The following is a 26697-nucleotide window of genomic DNA, read 5'->3' on the forward strand; positions in this document are numbered from 1 at the left end:
AAAGATTCCTGTTGAAGATCACCTTTACTCTCACTTTCAGCTATGAGCTAATTCAGAGACAGAGGATCATATAATCCTAGAGTTTAACAGTCCACATGGAAGTCCACATGTTCCTAACTTAGGGAGTAGTATTTTTGGTTGCCAAAAGAATATCTTCAGCTGTACTGATGAAAAACTAAAACCCATGGCTAAAATATTTAATATTCGTCATTTCCAAACACTATCTCTAAAGTTATCAGAAACTCAAAATTCTACTTATTAATTTTCAATAGGTAGTAAAGTCACTTGATTCAGAAGTAAAATGTTTTTAGCAAAGAGCCTTTCCCATATTCCTGTTATCCATGTAGTACTTGGGTTTCCTCCCATTATCAGAAATATTTAACAGGTAGCAAAATTAACCTGCTTTCCTTAGTCTCTTCCCCCAACACCTTTACCCCTAATTTAGCTGTAGGTAAAATTATGATAGGTTGTATTTATTTGGAACAACCCTCCTACTCTATAATCTTGACCTTTGTTGTCTGGTACATTGGTTCTCTTTTTATATCTTTTAGGCCATCAATTTTCTGTCAAAAATCCTATAATAGTAATAAATAATTAGCATTTACTTAGACATTGGTTAGTGACATTAAGTTTTAAGAACTTAAGAATTAAATCAATAGCCAAGGGCATAGTATGAGAAAGCAACATGCCTTTCAACTTACTAATAACTACTTTGTATAAATGAATGATTGGGATAGGAAACATTGGTATGAACCGAGTAAAAACAGTTTTCATTGCTGTTGGAATTCTCATAGCTTTTAGGGGATAACGCTGGTACCTGCTGCAGTGAGGATTACATAAAATAATCCATGGTAAGCTTCTAGGATAGTATCTAGGACATGGTAGATATTGGTAAATGTTAGTTGCCTTTGTATTAGAATCTATAATATTTTACTGTCAGGAGGCTTAAATATAATGATAGTGAATTAAGTGACAGAAAATGTCATTATTACTAGTATCAACAATTGGTATGCAGTTATGAGCATTAAGTCTGAATTGGTAGGAAATGGCATAGAAATTATACAGCTAACTCTGCCGCATGATAGGGGTCTGGAACTCAATAAACAGCTCCTGGTAGGTCAGGATGCACTCAGTCCTAAGTAGCTACTGTTTGCTGCTGTGCAGTCTTACAAGTAAGAAATGGCACTTCAGGTTGGTGGGTCCAGGTATGGGAAAGTGGAGATAGACTGTTAAGGAAACTGCTTCCTTCATCATCACTTAGGTATCCCACTGATGATATTCATGCCATCAGTTGAGCACTGTTAGTTTTTATGACTTTGGAATGGTGGGGAAATATTTTTGGAAGACCTCTCGCAGTCACTTACGTTGCTGATTTTCTGTCAGGCATGAGAGGTTTTTTTTAAAATGTTAAAAGGTATCAAGGAAGGGGGTGGGAGGATGGGTTAGCCTGGTGGTGGGTATTGAGGAGGGCACATTCTGCATGGAGCACTGGGTGTTATGCACAAACAATGAATCATGGAACACTTCATCTAAAACTAATGAAGTAATGTATGGGGATTAACATAAGAATAAAAAAATAAATAAATATAAGAGCAAAAAAAAGGTATCAAGGAGCAACAAAGGTAGTTCATCTCTTGGATAATTCAGAGGCAGTTATACTCCAATGTGATTGTTAAATATATTATTTAAAGTGTTTGGGAATATTATTTTTAAAAAGTAAAATTGCTTTTACTTTTTTACATGTGGAATCAATTTTTTGAAACCCAGCAACCAAGGTAAATTGTAATTTGAAAGATTATAACACCAAAGAGGGTGCCTGGGTGGCTCAGTTGGTTAGGCGACTGCCTTCGGCTCAGGTCGTGATCCTGGAGTCCCGGGATCAAGTCCCGCATCCGGCTCCCTGCTTGGCAGGGAGTCTGCTTCTCCCTCTGACCCTCCTCCCTCTCATGCTCTCTGTCTATCATTCTCTCTCTCAAATAAATAAATAAAATCTTTAAAAAAAAAAAAACGATTATAACACCAAAGAATTAATACATTGTAATACTCTCTAAAAACTGAAAATTAGATCTCATTTGACTTTAAATCTCTTCCCGATAGTAGTGATAAAACTGGTCAGAAAGGGTATTGTTAAGTGTAAATACCAAGTAATAAATTGAAATATTGTTTATACTTTTAATTCCTCACATAACCATTTCCTTTTGGTTAAAGCAGAAGCTGGTTATTTGTCAAGAGTCTGTTAGTAACTCTGTTTCTATAAGAAGCCAGAGAATAGTATTTTCAGTGTACACGTTATTTTATGTTACATCTTTAATTTTTTTGTTAAATGTTCTCAACATGACTTGAGAAACCTAACTGGATAGATTATTAATGTGCAATCCCTCCTGGCCTTTTCTGTTTTATTTCTTGACTAGTACCTCTTTGTGATTTGAAACTTGGCCAGAAAAGCATGCCAGAAAATATCAGTTATTTTTGAGAAAATGCAAATAATGCTTGAGCCTTTCAGGTTCAGCAGTACATGGTTTTTTTTTTTAATTGAAAAATGAGGCTGATTTATAATTGCCTCTTTGACTTAACTGTTTTTAGTAAGTTTTATTGAGATATAGTTTATATACCATACAGTTCACCTATTTAAAGTGTACAGTTTCTTTCTTAATATATTAAGTTCAGGGTTGTGCAACCATTGCCATAATCAGTTTTAGAATATTTTCATCACTCCAGAAAGAAACCACTGTACTCATTAGCAGTCACTGTTTTCCCTGAATCCTCTTTCTCTCAGCCGTAGGCACCACAAATCTACTTTCTGCCTCTGTAGATTTGTATATTCTGAACAGTTCATATAAATGGGCTCATACAATATGGGGCCTTTCGTATCTGGTTTCTTTTACTTAGTATAGTATTTCTAAGGTTCATCCATACTGTACCATGTATCAGTACTTCATCCCTTTTTATTGCTAACTAATAGTCCAGGGTGTTGAATAAAATTTATTTATACATTCATGAGTTGACGTACTGCTGTGAACATTTGCGTACAAGTTTTTGTGTGGACACATGTTTTTGTTTCTCTAGGAATTGCTGGATCATATGATAGCTCTGTATTTGACTTTTTCAGAACATTTTTATAGATATTTTTTCCCTTACATAATTAAAGTGTACCATGAAAGGCATATCTAAACTAAATTATAACTTCCTGTCAGTATTTTCATCAATAACTTTCCACTAATATTTCTGAGTATTTGACATTTCAATGACCTTCACTTTTTAGTTACTCTAAACATTAAATGTTCCTGCTTATCTGAGGTCCCCCAACTCTGTTCCCATAGCTGATAGCTGGTGATCTATGTTTAGATCCTTGGAGTTTGGAGAAAACCCTAATCCCCTAGTCAAAAGAAACCAGTCTACTGAAAAATATTTAATGTAATGTATACTAGCATTCTAACTTACATGTAACTTATGTGTAACCTGTCTTCCAAAATAGATTTGACATTTGTGTCTAAACTTAGGAGGGTTTTCTCAGTGTAACATATAGCCATACTTACCAATTCTATAGCATAGTTATATTATTTTTCTAAAATCCTGTTTCTACTTTTGAAAACAGTAGTCATTGTAGAAAATTTTGAAAATACTGAAAATCACAGAATAAGTTGCCTGTATTCCTAATATCCAGACATAGCCATTTTTTAACATTGTGATATATATCCTTTTTTGATTATTTACATTTAAAAAATATGGCCATTTTTAAAAAAATAGAATTTGGAGGCGGGGAGCGCCTGGGTGGTTCAGTCGTTAAGTGTCTGCCTTCGGCTCAGGTCATGATCCCAGGGTCCTGGGATTGAGCCCCGCATCGGGCTCCCTGCTCCACGGGAAGTCTGCTCTTCTCCCTCTCCTACTCCCCCTGCTTGTGTTCCTTCTCTTGCTTTGTCCCTCTGTCAAATAAATAAATAAAATCTTTAAAATAAATAAAAATAGAATTCAGATGATATGATAGATAGTGTTTTGTAATCTTTTTAATAAGTCCTAGCATTTTCCCATGACACTAAATATTCCTAAGCATGGTTTTAAGTCTTTTTTTCCTGATTTTTTTCTCATTCAGCTGAAAAAATAAATTATGGATTTACTATAGTATTATCTAGAATTCTCACTATTTATAGGTCAAAATATTTCTCTCTAGTCTTTTTCTCTTTGTATTTGTTTCCTAAAGTGGGATTGTAGTCCATGTGCAGTGGTTTTTATGTTGTAAGAATGTGCCACAATTTTTCATTTCCCTACTGATAGACATTTATTTCCAGTGCATCTCTGGGTGTACATCTCAGATTAATTCTTGGAAATAGAATTACTATGAATATTGTTAAGGTTGTTGGCACATTTATGATTGCTTTTTCTCAAATTAGCATTTCTTACAGAGTAAGGCAGATGATTTCATTTTATCATATGCAGTAGTTGATTTCTGTGGTATTTCCTGTTTTCAGAAATTGCAGTTCACCAACACCCTCCCTCCCCCTCACCTTAAGCTTAAGAAATATAGCTTCTTTTTTTTTTTTTAAGATTTTATTTATTTATTTGACAGAGAGAGACACAGCGAGAGAGGGAACACAAGCAGGGGGAGTGGGAGAGGGAGAAGCAGGCTTCCCGTGGAGCAGGGAGCCCGATGCGGGTCTCGATCCCAGGACCTTGGGATCATGACCTGAGCTGAAGGCAGACGCCTAACGACTGAGCCACGCAGGCGCCCCAAGAAATATAGCTTCTTAAGTCTTCTGAATAAATTCCTTGGTACTGATCTGGAAAATCACAAACCATTACTTCACAGATTATCATTCAGTTGTGTTTTGAGCATATTGAGGCCTAATTAGATAACAGATTTTATACATTTAGCTTAAATACTCAGGCATGTTAATCCTTGCTAGGCACTACTGTTTAATGTTCCTCAGTAAAGAAAAATTTCAAAAAAAAAAAGAAAAATTTCTCCCTATCAGTATAACTTTCCACATGGCTCCAAATGATATTTACATTAGCTTAGCTTATGTTAATTTCCAAAGATGTAATTATATGCAAATTGATATTATACTTGTTAATGGATATTAGCCTACAAGGAAAAAGTGTGGGTATATAGTCAGTCTGGCACCTTGAGTGCAGAATCTGTTTCTTACTCATTTTTATTTCCTTAGTCTAATAGTGGTTTTCAAATTTTAGCTTGCATCACAATCATCTGGAGAGCTTGTTAGAACATGGGTTGGTGAACCACATCTTTCTTAAGAATTCCAGGTTTAGTAATTCTGGGATTGACCCTGAGAATTTGCATCTCTAACATGATCCCAGATGAGGCTGATGCTGCTCATCTGCAGACCACACTTTGAAACTGGTCTAACCTAATGAGCACATAACTTGCTATATAATTGAAGTGTGACAAAAAATCTGAGCATGTAACTGCTGCTGTCACTAATTCCTAAGCTTTTGCAGCTGAACTCTTCCTTTTCTACATTATTTGTTAACAAGTGAAACAGCAATTTATATTTATGCTTAATTATAAAGCTATTTGTATTTGTATACTGTTACCAGAAGAACAAGGGGTAATAATAGTAGAATCATATAATCTTTTTTGTGCTCCTTTTAATGCTTCATCAAGATAGACTTTTCAAAATAATTTTTTAAGTTAAAAGTTTTATAAAAGTTTAAGCATTTTTTTATTAGTGGGGAAAAGCAAACTCTAAATGATATATTTATAAATAATGATTTGTAATTGTCTATTGTAAAGCTTTTTATAACTTAAAATCAGTCTACAATCATAATTATTAATTTAAGTATCATTGATTTTCATGTAATTCCATTTCATTTCTTGCCAAGTTGATCAGTACTTTAATACTAAGGATCATCTCCTTAAGTACTGTAAAATCATTAGCAGTCAGGAATCATATTTCTATTATAGATTATAAACTACATTAAATTCCAAGACCAAAGATTAATTGTACAAAAAATAGATTTTTCAGTTTTACATAAGGGGTGCCTGGCTGATCAGTTGGTGGAGAATGTAACTCTTGATCTCGGGATCGTGAGTTCAAGCCCCACGTTGGGCATAGAGTTTACTTAAAAAAAAAAAAGTTTTACTTAGGTTTTAAATAAGATGACAAGAATTTTATGAAGTGATTCGTTTTTTTTGATTTTGTGGGGGGTTTTGGAAGTGGCTTTGGGCTCTTGCATATTGAGAAAGTGTACTTTCTTGCTAGGAGCTCATTTAATCTGTTTTGAAGTTGATAAAGCAGGAAAGCACATTTGCTCTTGCTAGTTTGTGAATAAAGATATAACAAAATTACCCAGTATTCACATCTGTTAAAGGACTGTTATCCAAAATATACAAAGAACTCTTAAATAAACTTAACAGTAAGAAAACAAACAATGTGATTAAAAAATAGGCCAGAGACCCTAACATACCTCACAAAGAAAGATGGCAAACAAGCATATGAAAAGATGCTCTGCATCATTTGTCATCAGAGAAATACAAATGAAACACACCTATTAGAATGGCCAAAATTCAGGACAATGACAATGCAGAGAAATAGAAACTCCCATTCATTGCTGGTGAGAGTGCAATAGCCTACAGCCACTTTGGAAAACAGTTTGGTGGTTTCTTAGAAAACTGAACATAGCCTTTTCATACCATCCAGCATTCATGTTCCTTGGGATTTACCCAAAGGAGTTGAAAACTTCTGTCCACACAAAACCTGGACACAGATGTTGATAGCAGCTTTATTCATAATTGCCAAAACTTGGAAGCAGCCAAGATATCCTTCAATAGGTGAACGGATAGGTAAAGTTGGTCATCTAGACAACAGTATATTACTGAGCACTAAAAAGAAATGCACTATCAAGCTGTGAAAAGACATGGAGGAACCTTAAATATATGTTACTGAGTCAAAGAAGCCACTCTGGAAATGTGACCCTACCTTATGATTCCAACTACATGACATCTGGAAAAGGCCAGAAAGGAGAAAGCTAAAAGATCAGTGGTTGCTAGGCATCAGGGGATGTGGGGAGGAATGAGTAGGTAGAATACAGAGGATTTTTAGGGCAGTGAAAATACCCAGTATGATACTATACTAGTGGGATACGTGTCATATATACATTTGTCCACATCCATAGAATGTACACCACCAAGAGAGAACCCTAGTGTAAACTGAACTCCGGGTGATAGTGTTGGGTCAGGGTAGGTTCATCAGTTTGCAACAAATGTACCACTTTGATGAGAGGTGGCTGTGCATGAAGCGGGGAGATGGGGTATATGGGAAATCTCTGTAACTTTCTCTCAGTTTTGCTGTGGACCTAAAACTTCTCATAAAAAAATTCTTTTAATGAGTGTATGGTCCCGTGCCAATAGAACTTGTTTCCTGTGTATTTCACTCATAGAAGAAGAGGTCCTCACATAGGAAACCAAGAGGTAGTGGATGGACCTGAGGGTTGGAGAGAAAGCTTCATGGGCTGGACTTTGGACAATTCTGAGAGATGAAAATAGAAAATGGACTTTTTCATATATAGGTATCCTTATCACATAGAGGGAATTTTTTTTAGCCAACTACCTTTTGGTCAACAGTCTTAGAAATGGCTTTGGTTCTGCATTATTCAAGTGTACAAAAGGTTTACTTTCTCTTCCTTGGTAGTGTAGGTGGAGGCAACTAGAAAGGAAGAATCCCCTAAGTGTGGTGAATGAAAAGCAAGCAATTATATACAACATCAATTATTGAGGATTAGATTTCTTTCTAAGCTCTCTGTGGAAGATGTTGAAAGTCTGCTTGTAAAATAAGTGTTCTGGGGTTATATAAATAAGAGAAAGTAAAGCAGGTTTTTAAAAGTGTGTGTATTTGAATTTTTGAAATGCTAATTGCATTGTACATGGAGTATGGGAAGGTATGAAACACAGTATTTCCCAAATTAATTTGACCATTGAGCTCTTATCTATATCTTACCAACATCCAGGAGCATGTTATAAGTAGCACAGTTCACAAAATTCTACTCTAGATCAGTGGACAGTCCAGTCGGAAGGAATTGCTTACTGATAGGAAAGAACTGCTGCTGCTTTGTGTTGATTATGTATTTAAATAGTAAAGCATTTCTCAGATCCTCAGATTTAATAAATTAGATACAAATTAGTTCATCTTCTGTGACTTCACAAGCATGAACTTTACGTAGATTTAATAAACCAAGGAGCCGTCCTTTGGTTTTGCTTTGACTAAAATAACTTGTTCAAAATATGTGATTAAATGTATAAAACACTGCTCTCAATAGAACTTTCTGCAGCTATGGAAATGTTCCACATCTGTGCTGTCTTGTATAGCAGCCACTAGCCACTAGCCACATGTGGCTATTGAGCATTTGAAATGTGCTAGTGTTACTGAGGAGCTGAGTTTTTAGTTTTATTTCATTTTCATTAATTTAAATTTAAACTGTTGCATGTGGCTAGTAGCTGTTTTATTGGACAACGTAGTCTATAGAATATATTTGCAGACTAGAGCATTTTTCATACTATTTATTTTAAACTGCTGTGATTAAAATGAAATTACTTTTTGGGGAGTTTTTTTTTTGAAAAGTTGATAATATGATATTATATTTAAACAATTTATATGCATGTAATTCTGCAGCCACATGACTGAGAAGTCTTCTAATGGTTTTGCACTCTTAAAAAACTACCTATTTTACTAGCTAGATGTCAGGAACATAAATGTTATTTTGTAGTTAGTTTTTATTTCTTGTGTATAAATAACACTACACTCTGAAATAATCAAATAGGTTTTCACATTCAGTTTTAAGAAAAGTATGGTAATATGAAGAAAAAAGATCTGTGAGATAAGAGACCTCAGATGTAGTTTCATTTGCCATTGGCATATTTAGTAGTATTAAGACAATTGTAAAAGTTTTGTGGCTATTGATTTATCTCTAAGTTGGAGATATAGTTTATGTAAATGTCTTTTGAAAAAGTTAGAGTTGTACCAAAGTGAAAATAATTCCTGTTATAAATGTAATTGTTAAATAATTATGGAACATACCCAAAATTTCACTCATTTTCTGTAAATGTACTTTTGAGTTTTAAACCTTGTGATCCTTAATCATTTGATTTTGACAAGAGTAATGCTTACACTTGGTAGAAAAGTAAAAGTAATAAGGCATATAAATTCTCAAAAACTTTGACGAAGATAAACTGTCATAACTGAATAACTTTAGAATAGTTCATTATTAAAGATACGACTACTTGGTAGAGGGCGTGCTAAATTTTTTCAGTGAAGTTTGACTTATCTAGGCCTGAACTTAGGAAATTTTAATAACTTAGTTCTTTGAAAACAGCTTATTTGATATAGTGATACCTCTTATCCTTGAACTTGTCAACTGAATAAACTATTTTGCTCTGTTATCACTAAATAGCTTCACTTTGATATTTGAACTGGTTAACCAGTTTGTGTTTTTATTCAACTATCATTTGACTGTTGGTTTTATTTTGGGATATTATTATTTTTAAGAGGTGGTAATTATTCAAAAAGTTGTTCGCAAGCATTTGAATTCTATAAAGTAGAACTGATGGCTTCTTCATAAGAAGCCATATAGCATCAACCTCAACATAAGGATTGATTTTTTTCAATATGCAATGAGTCATTTTTAAAGCCATATATATTTATTGTCCTAATCATTATCCTTTGTCTGTCTTTAGTGATTTTTACTTTCCCTAATTTGCATTACACTGTTTTCTCATATCTTAAGAATGATATTTTAAGCAACTCCTAAATAGTCTTGCTATTTGATTTAGTCTTTTGTGTTACATTTGGGTATATATAGTGTCTGTTACTGGTAAAATTATTGAAAATGAGGTTTTAGGTAAAAACAATTCTCTTTTCTGACATGTAGCTCAAGTTCTTTTTTAAAAAAGATGTATTGCTTCAGATTATAGTAAGTTTATATAGCTTAATGTTTTTCTTTTTCATTATTATAATTTTATGTTTTCATTTAAAGATGCTGGATGTTGGGGTGCCTGGGTGGCTCCATTGTTAAGCATCTGTCTTCGGTTCAGGTCATGATCCCAGGGTCCTGGGATCGAGCCCCACATCGGGCTCCCTGCTTGGCGGAGAGCCTGCTTCTCCCTCTCCCACTCCTGCTGCTTGTGTTCCTTCTCTCGCTGTGTCTCTCTCTGTCAAATTAAAAAAAAAAAATTTTTTTTAAATAAATAAATAAAGATGCTGGATGTTTTTCAAAAAAGAATACTATTGCTAACACTCTTTCCTGAGTATAGGAAGAATAGTACAATCAACCCTTTATCTAGCTAGATATTTGACATGTAGGTCATCTGTAATCCCACTGCTTCTGAGCTAGTTCTGTTAATCTCATTTCCATCTATTTTACTTAGTAGAAATGCCATTTTATATTTAGTTTGGCAGTCTCTTTAAAAGCACCAATATGTGTATCTTCACAATTCTCTTTTATTTGATAACTTTGTTATTAATGTTAATGTCAAAAAACAAATGTTTGACTAACGTTACTCAGAGATGTTGTAGATTGATCATATCTAATTCATAATATGACAGAATGTTTTAAACATTTCATGGGTCATGAAAATCTTAGCATTTAAGGGATTTTAGTATTTAGTATAAACCCTTAACTGGTATGTGCTAAGATTTTGAAATATGTTTTAGTTGCTGTGAGATTAAGAAGTAGAGACAAAGTTCCTTATTTTATTATTTTTATTATTTTTTTTAATTAAAGACACCCAGCTGTTGGGCAGAAGAGGGAGCAGAAAAGAGGTCACATCAGCGTTCTGCATCATGGGGGAGTGCTGATCAACTAAAAGAGGTAAGTTATTTCTGTTTCAACTTATAACCTGTTTTAATCCTAGCAAATTATCTTACTGTTTCACGAATACAATGATATATTCTTTATTTGTGCTAACCTTACCTCTTTCAGAGTTTAGGCATTGTCTTCCAGGTTTGGGTGAACAAGTCTGAGTTTACTTTATTTGTGCCCTTCTTATCATTTATAAATGTTTGTTATGTACCCATTCAGCTTGAGCCTTTCCAGAGTGAAGTCTGGTTTTATGTAACAGTCTCTTTATCTTGTTCCTTTTAGCCATCTTCTGTTCCCACTTCAGCTCTCTTGTTTTTGAAAAGTTTTTTCTGCTTCTCATAGCTTTTTTGTAATATCCAACATGTTGTTGCCCTTTGAGACCCAGTAGTGCAGTAGAATCCCTGTCTTTTAGGAATAGTTTTTATGACTCTTTCCTTTATTACCAGAACCTAAATTATGATCATCTTTATGTATGCTTTGGATTATTTTCCATGATAATGTTATTTTTATCCATCTAAATTCTTATATAATTGTTTTTATAAAATTACAGAAACTTAGAGTTGAAAGGTCATCTAGTTCATCTCCTAAATAAACACTCCTTAAAAATGTGGTCATCTAGTCTATTATGATCATTCTCAGTGAGAGAAGTTCATCACTTTGCAAAAGAACCAAATGAGTTCAATTGTTTTAGCTTAAGTTATTAGTTTATTTTGTATATTGAACTCAAAATTATACCCCTAAGTTTGATTCTGCCTTTTGTATCAGTATTAAGTAAGTCTACATTAAATATTTGAAAGGCTAGCAACACGTCATTTTTCAGGCTAAAGATTGACATTTCTCTCAAATATTTTTCATATGTCATCTTAGCGTTACTTTCATATACTATAGGTTATCAGTATTTCTCATACACTGTGGAGTCTAGACTGAATAGTCTGTTAGCATGATTTTGCCTGTGACTTTACTACATTTTTAGTAGCTTCTTTATTTTATTGATGTAGAGAAATCCTCAACTTTTCTATATACACTGTACACAAGCACATATGCACAAAATGAGTTCTTCCCAGAAGCAACAAAAAAGAAAGGAGGGTGAGTCTCATATGTCTAGTCTAAAATAGTTGCACATCTCTGCCTGGAATATGAATAACAAAAATATGAACTTGCAATTTTATCTCAGAGGTAAATACAATCTCAAAGTGATAACCAAGATTTGGCGTAGTTAAGTTTTGGACTACAGCAACACGTGATATGCACTATTAAAAAAGGAATGTCTGAGCTAACTGAGTGAGAGGTATAGTCCAGTTTGTAGCAAGTAACAGACTCATGAGGTAGCAGGATTTTATAGAGAGCTCTAGGAGATAAGATAGTCATGGGGGATTGATAAGTTCACGACATATCCCAGGTTGACTGGAGGCTGTAGATATGCACAGCAGAAAATGAAGTGGGCATAAGCCACCCATGCATCACTGGTCAGTGGAACCTAGGAAATATGTGGAGAGGAGATTCAAGCAAGCCTAGTGGTCATAAAATCTGGGGCCATCTTGTGAAAGGCTCAGACTTTGAATGCACTCCTCATTCTACACATAAATCCCATACTGGGAGTGGAAGCCTTACTGGATTGAGATAATTGAATAAAATCTCTGATTGGTCTTTAGTCAGACACTAAGGTGAACGCTGGAGACCAGCTTGAAAAGATCTTAAAAAGACAACCTTAAAAAGAAAAATGGGGTCAGGGATATGGAGTAGAGACATCAGTGGCCACACAGTGCAGGGGAAACAGACTTTTAGTTCATCAAGATACTATAAAACACAAACAGATAAGACAACAACCACCCTCAAGGAAAATCAGAATCTAGAGTTGCTATAATGTATTATTTAAAATGTCCAATATCCAACATAAAATTTAGAGATATGCAAAGAAATAAGAAAATATGACCCATACTTAAGAAAATCACTAGAAATTGTATCTAAGTGTCTCCATATGTTGAACTTAGCAGCCAAAAACATTAAAGCAGCAATTATAAGTATGTTCAAAAAACCAGAGAAAACCGTGTTTAAAGCATTAAAGGGAAGTAGGGTGACAGTGACTCAATGAATAAGGAATTTCCACAAAGAGATAATTATTATAAAAGAGAAACAAAAACTCTAGAGTTAAAAAGTATAGAGTTAAAAAGTATAGTAACTAAAAGTTCACTCAGTGGGCTCAATAGCAGATTTGACATGGCAAAAAAAGAATGAGTAAATTTGAATATAGGTCAATAGAGTTTATATACCTTGAAGAATAGAGAGAAAAAGATGGCAGAAAAGTCTACAGAACCTCAGAGGCCTGCGAGAAAACATTAAATACACATTAGATACACATACACATAATGAGAGGGCTAGGAGAGGAGAAGAGGAGTTAAAAAATATATGAAGAAACCATGGTAGAAAACCTTCCAGATTTAATGTAAAACAATCTATAGATTCAAACTCCGCAAACCCCAAGTTGGAAAACACAAAGAGAACCCAGATAGACACATCATAGTTAAACTGTTGAAGGCCAGAGGAAAAGAGAAAATCTTGAAAGCTGGAAGAAAAAAATGTCTCATTAACACATAGGGAACTGAACTAATAATACCTTTAATGGCTAACTTCCCATCAGAAACAGTAGAGACCATAAAGCTTGACATATTCAAAATGTTGAAAGAAAAAAAAAGTCAACCAAGTATTCAGTATCCAGAAAAACTAGTCTTCAAATTAAAGGTGAATTATTTTCAGATAAACAAAGATTGATAGAATTTCCTGCCGCTAGATGGTCTTATAATAAATAACCAAAGGAAATTCTTCAGGCTGAGAGGAAATGACTCCAGATGTTAATTCAAATCTGTAGGAAGAACTTAAAGAGTGTTGAGTAGGATAAATGTTTAGGTAAATATAAAAGAGTCTGTAGATATATTTTTCTCACTTTGCACATTTAAAATACATATAATCATATAAAGCAAGAATTATAATACTGTTATGTTGGGTTATGACATGTATACATGAAATGTATATATGGCAAAGTACAAAAGAAGGACAGAGAAATGGACAAGTACTAGAGTATAGTTTCTGTTTTACTGGAATTATTATATTGAAGTGTTACGATAAATTAAGATGCAAATTATAATCCCTAGAACAGTTGCTAAGAAACTAACCCTGAAAAAATAGAAAGTAAAAAATATAGAGGATTAAAATGGTACACTAAAAGTATTTATCACAAAAGAAAGCAATAAAGGAGGAACAGAGGAATAAAAAAGGTGTGACACAAATAGAAAATAATTAAGAAAATGGCAAAAGTAAATCCAACCATAATAATTACATTAAATATGAATGGACTGAACATTCTCCTCAAAAGGCAGAGATTGTCAAAACTGGATAAAAACACAACATTCAGCTATATATTGTCTGTAAGAAGCACACCTAATGATACGAAAGCTTAACTGACACAATAGACTTTAAGACAAGAAGTATTACTGAAGACAAAGACATTTCATAATGATAAAAAGGTCAATACATCAGGAAGATATAATAATCACAAATTGTGTATACATCTAACAATGGTCCCCAAATGCATAAAGTGAAACTGTGAAAGGAGAAATAAAGTTTCTACAATAATAATTGGAGATTTCAATCCCCATTCTCAATACTTGATAGAACAACTAACTAGACACAAAATAAGCAAGAAGATAGAAGATTTCAACAACATTATCAATCAACTTGACCTAACTGACATATATAGAAAATTCCACCCAGCAACTGCATTCTTTTCAAACATATGGGAAACATTCTCTAGGTTAGATAGACCATATGCTTGGCCATAAAAGAAATCTCAATAGAGTGCAAAAGATGAAATCATGTAACAGAAATCTTAGAAAGCCCCAAAAAGTTGTCAACTAAAAACACAAGGGAAATTTTTAAATATTTAATGAATGAAAACAAAAAACTTAGAATTTGTGTGTGCAGATAAGGCAGTGCTTCATGGAAAATATGTACCTTTAAATGCATATATAAGAAAATAGAAAACTCTTAAATCAGTCCTAAGCTTCTGGCTTAAGAAACTGGAAAAAGAAGAGCAAACCAGACCAAAAGCAAGCAGGGGAAGGAATTAATAAAGAATATAGCAGAAACCAAACAAACAGAAAAATATTAGAGAAAAATCAGTGAAACTAGAAGTTGGTTCTTTGAAAAGATCAACAAAGTTAACAAAACTTTACCTAGACTGACCAAAAAAAGAAGACACAGATTACCAAAATCAGCAGTGAAAGGGTGAAATTACTACCAACCTCACAGAATTTGAAAGTATTATAAAGGAATATTATGATCAGGGCACCTGGGTAGCTCAGTCATTAAGCATCTGCCTTCGGCTCAGGTCGTGATCCCGGGGTCCTGAGATTGAGCCCTGCATCGGGCCCCCTGTCTGTGGGAAGCCTGCTTCTCCCTCTCCCACTCCCCCTGCTTGTGTTCCCTCTCTTGCTCTGTCTCTCTCTCTGTCAAATAAATAAAATCTTTAAAAAAAGGAATATTATGATCAATTTTATGTCATCACTGTAGAAACTAAGGTAAAATGGATGAATTCTTAGACACAAGTTATTAGAGACAAATTGTAAAAACTAATTTAAGAACAAATAGAAAATAGAAATAGACTTCTAATAAGTAAAGAAAGGGAATAAGGAATTAAAAATCTTCCCACAATGAAAATCCCAGGATCAAATTTGGTGAATTCTATCAAATATTCAAAGAAGTAATGTTAATTCTTCACAAACTCTTTCCGAAAATAGGAGAGAAGGAAAAACTGCCCAATTTACTTTGTCAGGCCAATTTAACTGACTTCAAAGCCAGGCCAAAGACATCTCAAGAAAATAAAATGGCAGATCAATATCTCTCTTGAACAAAGAAGCAAAAATCCTTAACAAAATATTAGCAAACCAAATCTAGCCACATATGAAAAGGATTATATACCATGAGCAAGTTGGATTTGTTCCAGAAATGCAAAGATGGTTTAAGATCTAAAATTCAATTAATGTAAAACACTAATAAAATAAAGAACAAAACCATATAATCCTCTCAGTAGGTCCAGAGAAAGCATTTGCCAAACTCTCAACACCCATTCATGATAAAAATCTCTAAACAAACCAGGAAAAAAAAAAACTTTCTCTGTGTGATAAAGGGCATTTATTGGAAAAAAAACACAAAAACCCTACAGCTCACATCCTATTAATTTTTTCTTTGAAGTAGGCTCCACACCCAATATGGGGCTTGAACTCATAACCCTGAGATCAAGAGTTGCATGCTGTACTAACTGAGCCAGCCAGGCACCCCATCATATTCATATTCATTCATTTCAGTGGTGAAAGCCAGAATGTTTTCTTCCTAAGATCAAGAACAAGGCAATGTCATCCACTGTCGCCTTGTCACTACTTCTATTTGGTATTGCATAGAAGGTTCTAGTCAGTGCAGTCAGGCAAGAAAAATAAAGACATCCATACTGTCAAGGAAATGGTAAAACTACCTTTATTTACAGAAAACCTGTAGAAACTATATTTAGAAACTGCTAAGAAATATGGAGATACACAGTACTAGACTAGTAAACATGTTCAGCAAGGTTACAGGATAGATCAGCATACAGAAATCGGTTATATTTCTAGATACTAGATAGGAATAGTCCAAAAAATAAAACAATTTATTAAAAAGATGAAAATATTTAGGAATAAATTTAACAAAAGCAATGTAAGATTTGTATACTAAAAACAACAAAACATTGCTGGACAAAATTAAAGATTTAAATAAATAAAAGACTTACTTTGTTCATGGATTGAAAGACTCAGTATTAAGATGGTAATTCTCCCCAAATTGATTCATTGTAATCCCTATTAAAATTCCCATGGTTGTTTTTGTTTGTTTGTTTTTGGTAGAAATTGAGAGGCTAATCCTAAAATTTATGTGGAAATGCAAAGGACTTAGAGTAGCCAAAAAATTTTATTTTTAAAGATTGACTTACTTATTTTAGAGAGGGCATGGGGAGGGACAGAGGGAAAGAAGCAGACTCCCTGCTGATTGTAGATGCAGGGCTTGATCTCATGAACCTGAGATCACAACTGGAGCCAAGATCAAGAGCCAGATGCTCAACTGACTGACTGAGCCATCCAGGCACCCCCAAAATATTTTTGAAAACAAGAAATTTGGAATATTTAAATTACATAATTTCAGTATTTCTTCTATTTCTTATAGATTTACATTAATGAAGTTAGCAAAAGAAAGACATAAATAAGTTGATCAAAATCGTGAATTCAGAAATAAACCTTTATATTTATGGTCAGTTGATTTTTCACAAAAGTACTAACACAATTCAATTGTGAAGGACAATGTTCCCAACAATTAGTGCTGGGATAATTATATTCCATATATAAGGCAAAAAAAAAACAAAAACAAAAAAACAAGTCCTTGACTGTCACCATAGAGAACAACTAACTCAGAATTAATCATAGCCCTAAATATAGGCTTTAAAATTATAAGACTTGTGGAAGACCTTGTATTAGTCAGCAAGGTATTTTTAGATACAACACCAAGAATAAAGCCATAAAAGAAATAATAATAAATTCATTAAATTGAACGTTTATACTTCAAAAGACACCACTAAGGAATGAAAAGACAAGTTTCAGAGTGGAGGAGATATTAGCAAATCCTATATCTGACAAAGGGCTTATATCCAGAATATATAAAGAACTCTTACAGATCAATAATAGGAAGACAACCCAACTTAAAAATGGATAAGACAATTGAATAGAAATATTTCACCAAAGATGTATGCATGGATGGCAGATGACCACATGAAAAAATGTTCAACATTATTAGTCATTAGGCAAATGCAAATTTAAACCATAAAAAAAATACACCTACACATCCAATACAGTGACTATAATTTAAAAGATCGACGGTGCCAAGTGTTGGCAAGGATAAAGAGAATCTGGAGCCCTCAGATGTTCTTGGAAACATAAAATGGGTACAGCCACTTTGGGAAACAGTTTATCAGTTTCTTTTAAAGTTAATCAGAAACTTAGCATATAACCCAGCAATTCAGTTCCTAGGAATCTGTATAAGAAAACTGAGAACACCTGTCTAGATTGAGACGTATACAAAATGTTATAGCTGAGTCTACATATCGATGGACTGGTAAATGGAGAGACAAAATGTGGTGTATTCATGCAATGACATACTAGTAAGCAATGAAAAAGGAACAATACACTGAATATCAACAATGCTACAATGTGAATGAACCTCAAAAGTGTTTTACTAAGTCAAGTGTCAGCAAATTTTTTCTGTAAAAGGCCAGATAGTAAATATTTTAGGGTTTGTGGGCCCTATAATCTCTGCTGCAACTGTTTAACTCTGCTGTTGTAGTGTGAAAGCAGCCATAAACAATATGGAATGTGCTTGGTTATGTTCCAATAAATTTTATTTACAAAAACACATGGCAGCCTGGATTTGGCCTTCAGATTATGGCTTGCCAATCCCTGCTAAGTGAAAGAAGTGAGATGACTAAGACTACATATTATATGGTTCCATTTAATTTTGAAATGCCAGAAAAGGCAAAGTTAGAGAAAGGGGAGAAAGCCCATTTGTGGTTGCATGTGGCTGGGAGGAGTCCTGCAAAAAAACAGACTCAAGGCAAATTCGGGGGGGTGATGAAAAAGTTATAAAACTGCATTGTGATTATTGTTGTACAGCTCTACAGCTCTAGTGATTAAAACTTACTGACTTTTTACCCTTACAATGAATGAAGTTAAGGGAATGTAACTTATATCTCAGTAAAGATGAAAAATATAAAAGGAATAGATATAAAAGACTGGTGGGTTTTCCTTGGTGAACCATGAAGATACCAAGTGCTATATGATATATAACTGAGGCTAGCAAATGATAAGAATACGTTGGTAAAGACAAAAAGTGAAAAGAAGAATAGTTGTAATAGATGACAGAATTGGAATTTGAGAAAATTATGAAAAGCCAAAAGTATTTTTGAAAGTCGTATTTTTAAAAATTGAATACTACTAAAATTGTGCTAATTAAAAAATAACTTTTGACCTGCTTCCTTGAAATAGGATCAAAGTCAAAAGTAGTACCCATCCTTTTTTCCTGAATCACATACATATTCTCCCCCTCACATAATTTGAATCAAGATTTCAGATTAAAATATCAGTGAAAGCACCTGTATAATCTGTCTCCACTTTGCTCCAAGTTTATGAGAATGTGATGTGAAAATTTTTCAGAGAAATAAGTAACTACATTCTAGTTACATTTAAGACAAAGAAAATCCCTGCAGACCATGAGTAGACAAGAAACCCTTAGTAATGGGTGGGTATTGATACTGTCTGGCTCACAGAAACCTGGGCCATGTGGGCCAGGGCTTAAAAAGTGGGTTTTTAAGCCAAATGTAAGAGAGTGTAGGTTGCTAGACATTTTAAGAATGCCAAGTGTGTCTTACAAATGGTAGGAGATTGGAACTGGGCTGTCTGCATAAAGCAGAGAACTGGGACCATGTTTCTAGGCTGTAAAACTAGACCTGAAGTAACTCCACCTGACACTGTTGGTGTTTTCCTGTGGGCCAAAGAGGCAACTATGCAAAAATGGAAATAGTAACCATATGTTGTGTGTGCATGTGGCATCTGGAATAGAGCTCTACCCATGTGGAACCAAAGCCCCAGTCTTTCTAATTTAAGACCTGCTCTGGATCTGTGCAACTCCAGAGGGATAGTGTGAGCAACCATGAAACAACATGGCAGGAAAGAGCTCACAAAGGATAAAGCTTCCACATAAGGTGTGTTTGCAGGCAAGTATTTTAGGACATGTGAGGAAATCTGTTACCACAAGAGACAGCAGATACATCAAATAGGATCATTTACATCCAAGGAAATAAGATGAAGAACACAATCTCAAAAAAAGCACTTAAGTATAAGAAGGTGTAAGAATTTCAAATGGGGGGCGCCTGGGTGGCTCAGTCAGTTAAGCGTCTGCCTTCGGCTCAGGTCATGATCTCAGGGTCCTGGGATTGAGTCCCACATCGGGCTCCCTGCTCAGAGGGGAGCCTGCTTCTCCCTCTGCCACTCCCCCTGCTTGTGCTCTCTCTGTCAAATAAATAAATAAAATCTTAGAAAAAGAAGAATTTCAAATGAAGTGGTAACTGGCAATAAGGAATAAACAAGAACAGGCAGAATGATAAAGGACTGATGACAAATCTTGTAAATAACAAAAATTGAAGAAATTAAAAACAAAAAACTCTTTGGTAGATTAAATTCACGTTAACAGAAGAGAGAATTAGTGAATCAGAACTCTCAAGTGAGAGTTGCCAGTCTGGAAGAGCAGATCTTCTAGAATATAGAACAAAAAGATAAAGAGGTTGAAAACATGAAAGAGAAGTTAAGAAACATGGAATATAGACTGGGTTAAGGGTTCCAGGAGGTAAGAATATTTTGTAAGCATCGGGAAAGAGAAATTTTTTAAAGGTTGAAAGTTTGCTATATTTGGAGAGCAATTGAAAAAGCCCACCAGTTTCAAGGAGGATAAATAAGACAAAGAAAAAATTACCCCCCTGGGTATAGTGTAATGGAATTGTAGATCAAGGACACACACTCACACTTTCTTGCAATTAGGAAAGAAATGGCAGATTATCAATGCATTTGTCAGAAATTATAACTGATACCACTATACATGAACTTGTGGGTTGTGTTCATGTTAAGGAAGCTAATCCAAGTGAGGCATTTTCCTTTATGAAAAGACTACTTTTCCTCCTTTGAGTTATGTTCGCTGGACGGTTGTCAGCCCAACTAAGCGAATGTGCAAATGCGCTTTTCCACCTGTTAGAAATGTGGTTCCCTGCTTATAAAACACAATTTAAAGTTAATTTATAAAGCATAACTAGGATTTAAGGAGTCTGTAAGTAAATGATAAGGGTTTAATTAACATCACTTTTTATGGTACTTCATTTGTATGTTTAGTAGAGTAAAAGAGAAGAAAGGTAAATCTTGAAGATATGGTTTAGCATATATCATCAGCATTCAGTAGCACTGATTTGTTGATGGAGTAACATCAAATGAGTAAGACTGTATGCCCAATAGCCTGTGAAGGATCTCGAATTTCAAAAGAAACAATAGAAACAGTCTACTTCTTAAAGAACTTAATTACACATTGGGAAAAACAACTAAGACCTTAAGGAATAATCACAAAGGACTTTATGTTAACTCCCACTGTCCTTATTGAGTGAGAGAAGTTCGTCTCCTGCCCATGGTGCAAAACTAGAATCTGATCACTCTTACACCCCTGTGGTCCCTTTGAGCGAGCATGCTTTCTAGTTTCTTAAAATAGTCAAATTCCAGCAGCTTTTATGGTTCTAGCTACTCCCCTTATCCTAGTTAGGGCCTACTGTGGTTGGGTGACTTCCTTGGTAAAGTGATCAGGGAACCTCCCCTTCTGTTTCTTGCTCACCTTCTTCCTCACTCCTCTGGAGTTAGAGTTCCGGAGCGAGGGGGAGGTAAGGGGAATAGAAATGTGGCTCCTTGACTGGTTTATATATATTATAAGATGTCTTTACATCCCCTGGGCTTGACAGATTTTTAAAACTGACTTTCTTTGAGAGTAATTTCATGGAGTCTCTGGAGATCCCTTGTTGCTATACATCTCTTCCCTACTGTTCTGTCTTTCTGGGTTTGTAAGTCCCTTACTCCATCCTTAGCCTCTAGAATCATAGAAATAACATTCAGTTTCTCAGCTGCTGAGTCAGCTTACTGCTCTAGGAGGCCCTCTTATGTAGAACCAAAGACAACTATGCACAACTCTTCACTCAGATTTCCTAAATGGATCCTGGTAAACTCTCATACATTCAGTATGTAGAGTAGAAGTCAGATACCAGTCCATCATGTCCCCTTATCTGTAGGGAACATAAATCGATCTTTCCAAGTTGTTTCTTAAAATTCCTTTCTCTGGGTGCCTGGGTGGCTCAGTTGGTTAAGCAACTGCCTTCGGCTCAGGTCATGATCCCAGAGTCCTGGGATCGAGTCCCGCATCGGGCTCCCTGCTCAGCGGGGAATCTGCTTCTCCCTCTGACCCTACCCTCTTGTGCTCTCTCTCTTACTCTCTTTCTCTCTCAAATAAATAAAATCTTAAAAAAAAATTCCTTTTTCTTCATTTGAGAAGTATTCCCTCTCAGGTCTTGGGTTTTACTTTTTCATACTTACAGTGTAATAAATTAGTCTTTTACTATTTCACGGATGCTGGCAGAAGGCATGAAATGCCTGAATTAGAGCCAATGGACTTTGTTATTCCCAGCACAGCAAGTATCAAGACTATCAAGTTTGCCTTATTTCCCCTGAATCAAGTCCCATGGGGTAGTGGGGAGAGCCCAAATGGATTCATGCACATATAGTAGGGCACATTATAGGAGAGGAATACAGAGCTTGGGGGAATCCACTATTTTTATAGTAAGCAGTTAGCAAACCTGCTCTTTATCCCAGAGGGTGACATTCCAAGAAAGAACATAAATAATACTGTTGTATTGTTGTTTTGATTTTTCTTTTTTACTATCTCTGATTTTCATAGAGATAAATTGAAAAAGGGGTTTGCCATTCTTAAGTCTTCAGTGGAAATAAGGAAAAAGCATGGGTTGCTTCCTTACCTCACCAATAAGCTTTTCTTTCATTAGTAAGATAGTTTTTCTTAGATGGAACCATCTAGAGCAGTAAGTGAAATGATTAGGGATATTTCTCACATCTGATCAAACTGTGATAAATACATATTATTGATGTGGTCTTCCTTTTTTAAGTAAGCAAAATAGAAGTTTCCTTATATACCTTCTGCCCTAACATTTTGTTAATTTTTGGTATTAAAATTTTTTATCATATTATACCAAGGGGAAATAATTGCAATAGTATTTTCTCTGGACCTAAAAGACAACAGTCTGAAGAATTTTGATTATCCCTTTGAACTCAAAGGAATTATGTGATAAACTTTTAAAAAATACAAATATTTATCTAATAAAGTCTGTCTAAATCCATATTAAATTGAATTAGAAAGATGTTTTATAATCTTTTCATTATTTAAAATTGGCTCCAATAGGAAGAATTTTTAAGGTCATACAAACTGCTTGTCAAAAAAATAGACACTGATCAGTAGGTTAGTATGTTAACGGCTTCATCAAATTTTTGTTCATCTTTATTTCAGTTTCACATCTTGCAATATCTTCAACATTAAGAAAGGAAGTTACTTTGCAAAGTGGTTGAGATTATGAGCTAATACACAGTGACTGGTAATTACTTGCAGTTGAACATTAACATAGAATTACTTCCAGCCGCATTGGTAGGTAATAGAAAGAGGTTATAAATTAAAGGCTAGAGGACTGGGTCTGCCACTCATTAGCTGTGTTACATTACATTGGGTAAGGTATTTTATTTTTGATAATGTGTCATCATCTGTAAAGTAAATATAATAACTTCATGGGATCAAGCAGGTTTGTGAACTAAATGTTTTTTAAATGTTAGTCTGGTGGTGTTATTTACATGCCTCTCGACAAATATGCCTTATTGGTGGCTGTAAATATAATTCTGTATTAAAACTTACATGTATAAAAGTCCCAAAGCTAGCTGTATCTGTGGGGATGAATTTGTATGTGGGAGTATCTCCCTCTATTCCTGGGTTAGCAGGTTTATGTGTGCATGCACGTGGTGAGTAGGGTATGTCTGTCTGTGGGCATGCAAGGGTTGATGTGCATGCAGGTGACCTCTGCATGTATATGTGTTTGCATGTATCTGTGTTCTTTCTTTATGGATGTTTGTGCCTGCATATGCCTGTGTTCATTTCATGGGGCTGAATGAATAGCAATTAGTTCATTAGGGTTTGCCTATTGGCACTTTAAAAAAACAGGAAAATAACTCTAATTATTTGTATTTATGGAGCAATTATAGGAAGTTCTAAATTTTTATTTTTGGTGTTAGATTAGGCACTATTGCATGTTAAATTCCTTTGAACACTGACAAGGGATATGTTAAATTTGTTTTTGGACTCCAGAACCTTTGTTTTGAGACACTTGATCTTTATAAACACTAAAGTTTGTCACATATTCCTTTTTTTTTTCATATAAAAGGGAACGACAGCTTGAAATTCATGACTTCTCAAACTTATTTTCGGAAAAAAATGCTGGGTTAATATCTTTTATAGCTGTTTCAGGGTGTTTTTGTTGTTGTTGTTAGTTTAGCAGTTGTCAAATTTTTCTAAGATTTTGTTGTCTCCCTGTAAGTTATTAACTTGTTTCTTTAGACAGTAGGGAATAATGCTTAGGAGAGCAGATTCTGGAATTCTACTTCCTAAGTTCAAGTATTTGTTTCAGCACTTAACTGTGTGACTTTTAGTAAGCTTTTGAACCTTCTACCCCAGTTTCCCTCACCTATAAAATGGGGAAGATAATAGTACCTATTTCATACGCTTTTATTAAAAAATGAATGAGGTAATTTACATAAAGGTGGCATAGTGCCTCCTTCCTGGTTTTAAACTAGCTCTCTTCTCTTTTTTTTTTTTTTTCTTCTCTTCCCAAAGCCCCAGAACCCTGCTTCCTTTCCTACTGCTAGCTCTTAGTCCTTTTAAGTTAAGATTTCTCATTTCCCTGGCCTACTCTGGAGTGGAATTCATTGTGAGAAATCTTTCTCTTCCTTTCAGTATCTGAGGCGAAGGTACTCAACCAGTCTTTGAGGCTGAGTTTTGTTTTATTTTGTTTTTAAATTTTAACAATAGTGGGGGAAACTAACAGGACAGAAATAGCAAATGAATGGGCACGATGTTAATTAGGTTTCCAAAAATTCACAATAAAATGTATTCCTAGTTCTCAGATTTTAAGTGGGGCCAGTCTCTGATTTTTCTTCATCTAGTTTCACAGATGTTTTAGTCAGTTCTTTGTATTTATGCTAATTCTTCCCTCTACACTTATTATTTCTTCTTTGTGACCCAGGGTCACTTATTCCCTGGCTTTTTTAAACCTTGGAGCTCATGTGCTTGAAACCCCTTTCATGTTTAAAGAGTTTCCTCTCTCCTTCCCTCTTAATATTTTTTTCTTTCAGCTTCATTGAGCTATAATTGACATATAACATTTTGTAGGTTTAAGGTATACAGTGTACTGATTTGACCATAAGCTTAGTTAACACATCTGTCACCTCACATAATTACAGTTTTTTTGTGTGTAGTGAGAACTTTTAAGATCTATTCCCCTAGCAACTTTCAAATTGCTGTACAGTATTAACTGTAGTCACCATGCTATACATTACATTCCAGAACTTCCTCATCTTGTAACTGGAAATTTGTACCCTTTGACCACTGTTGCCCATTTCCTGCCCCCATCCCATCTGTGGCGACCACCAATCTGCTCTTTGTTTCTATGAATTTTTTTTTTAAGATTCTACATATAAGTGAGATCAAACAGTATTTTTCTTCGGCTGATTTATTTTACTTAGCACAATACCCTCAAGGTCCATTCTTAATTTTTTTTTCTAAGGCCACAGAGTAGCTAATGAGTATTTAGAAACACAAAGTTAGATATATCTATAGTTTAGTTTAAAAAATCAAGTCAGTAAAGCTTAATGTTCGCTTTGTAAATGAAGGTTGTGTGGGCATTTCATCTTAGTGACTGGGGTGGGTAGATCCCCTGAAGTGAGGACAAGGAGCTTCTGCGCAGTGTGATAGAATGTGGGCCTACAGAGGCTGTCCTGGGCAGAGCTGCAGAGCTGTGGATGAGATGGGACGGGTTGTGTGTATGTGTGTGGGGCAGGAGTATTGCCCATCTGCCCCTTCCTCCCAGAGACAACTTTGTGTCTTCCTTCCACTGGTTCTAAAGTCAACTCTCCACTGGCTTCAGATGGCCATGGGCTCTTGAGCATCATAGGAAAAAGAGAAGGGACATTCTAAACAAAAGTATGGAAGATGACAGTGTTCGCCGTTGTTATGTAGGCCTGCCCCTCTTCTGAATGTGGCTGTAAGCAGCACAGGGACCACCTTGTTCCGAAGCAAAGGAGGACTTACGGTGTCCTGCTTTCATTTTACATAGTTCTTGACTAAAATTTGTAATCTGAGTACATATGTTTAGGAAGATGGGCTCCCATTTACCCTAATCTCTACTGAATTGAAAACAACGTAGCTATGTAATATTTCAGAGATGAACAATGTTATGTGAAAACTATAAGGTTGCATAGTTGACCTGGGTATTCCAGGCAAAGTAAGGTGTATACCATGATGGATGCTTTTTGTTTTCAGGGATTTGTTAAGGCTGTTAAGAACAAAAACTTCTCTGGCTTACTTTGATGGTTCAAAGCCTTTAAAAATAGAGTGATTTGAATTGATCATTCTCAGATTATTTTTGTTTATTTATTTTTGAAGATTATTTTTAAAATGAAAAATTACAGATTGCCTTGATTAATCTCTAGGCATTATGGGCTCTTCTGTACAAGCTCTTGCCAGCTTTGAAACAGCACGGAAACATCATTAATATTCAGAAAACACTTAATTTTATACCTCTATCCTAATTAAATGACTTGTACAATTTGAAATCCTATTTATTTTTTATCCTGGAGAATAATCTGTCCTGATTTATAATGATTACCTACTAATTTTGATTCCTTTTCTCATGAAAATTAATGTTCTCTAGAAAAATATTACATCATCTCAACAGAGAGTAGGGAACACAAATATTAACATAGATCATCTTACTTGTATATCTTTGCAACAACATTGTATGAGAGGTCCATAAGCTACAAAGAGCTTTTAAGAAACTGAAGGAATCTAAAAAAATAAATAAATAACAAACCCCAAAAAACAACAACTGAAGGAACCTAAGGATCTTAATATAAA

General features: G+C 34.7%; 1 protein-coding gene across 1 annotated transcript in view; it reads left to right on the plus strand.

The window, feature by feature from the left end:
* The window catches only part of GLCCI1 (glucocorticoid induced 1), a gene marked incomplete at its 5' end in the record, with an annotated part of 111657 nt that overhangs the window by 45929 nt on the left and 39031 nt on the right, over positions 1-26697 (plus strand). The window contains one exon of the mRNA XM_035021392.1: positions 10732-10818. Coding sequence (XP_034877283.1) covers positions 10732-10818 — 87 coding nt within the window. The remainder of the gene's footprint in view (positions 1-10731; positions 10819-26697) is intronic.

This window comes from Mirounga leonina, unplaced genomic scaffold (genome assembly GCF_011800145.1).
Source record: "Mirounga leonina isolate KUSES-001 unplaced genomic scaffold, KU_Mleo_1.0 Mir_174, whole genome shotgun sequence".
Lineage (NCBI taxonomy): Eukaryota > Metazoa > Chordata > Mammalia > Carnivora > Phocidae > Mirounga > Mirounga leonina.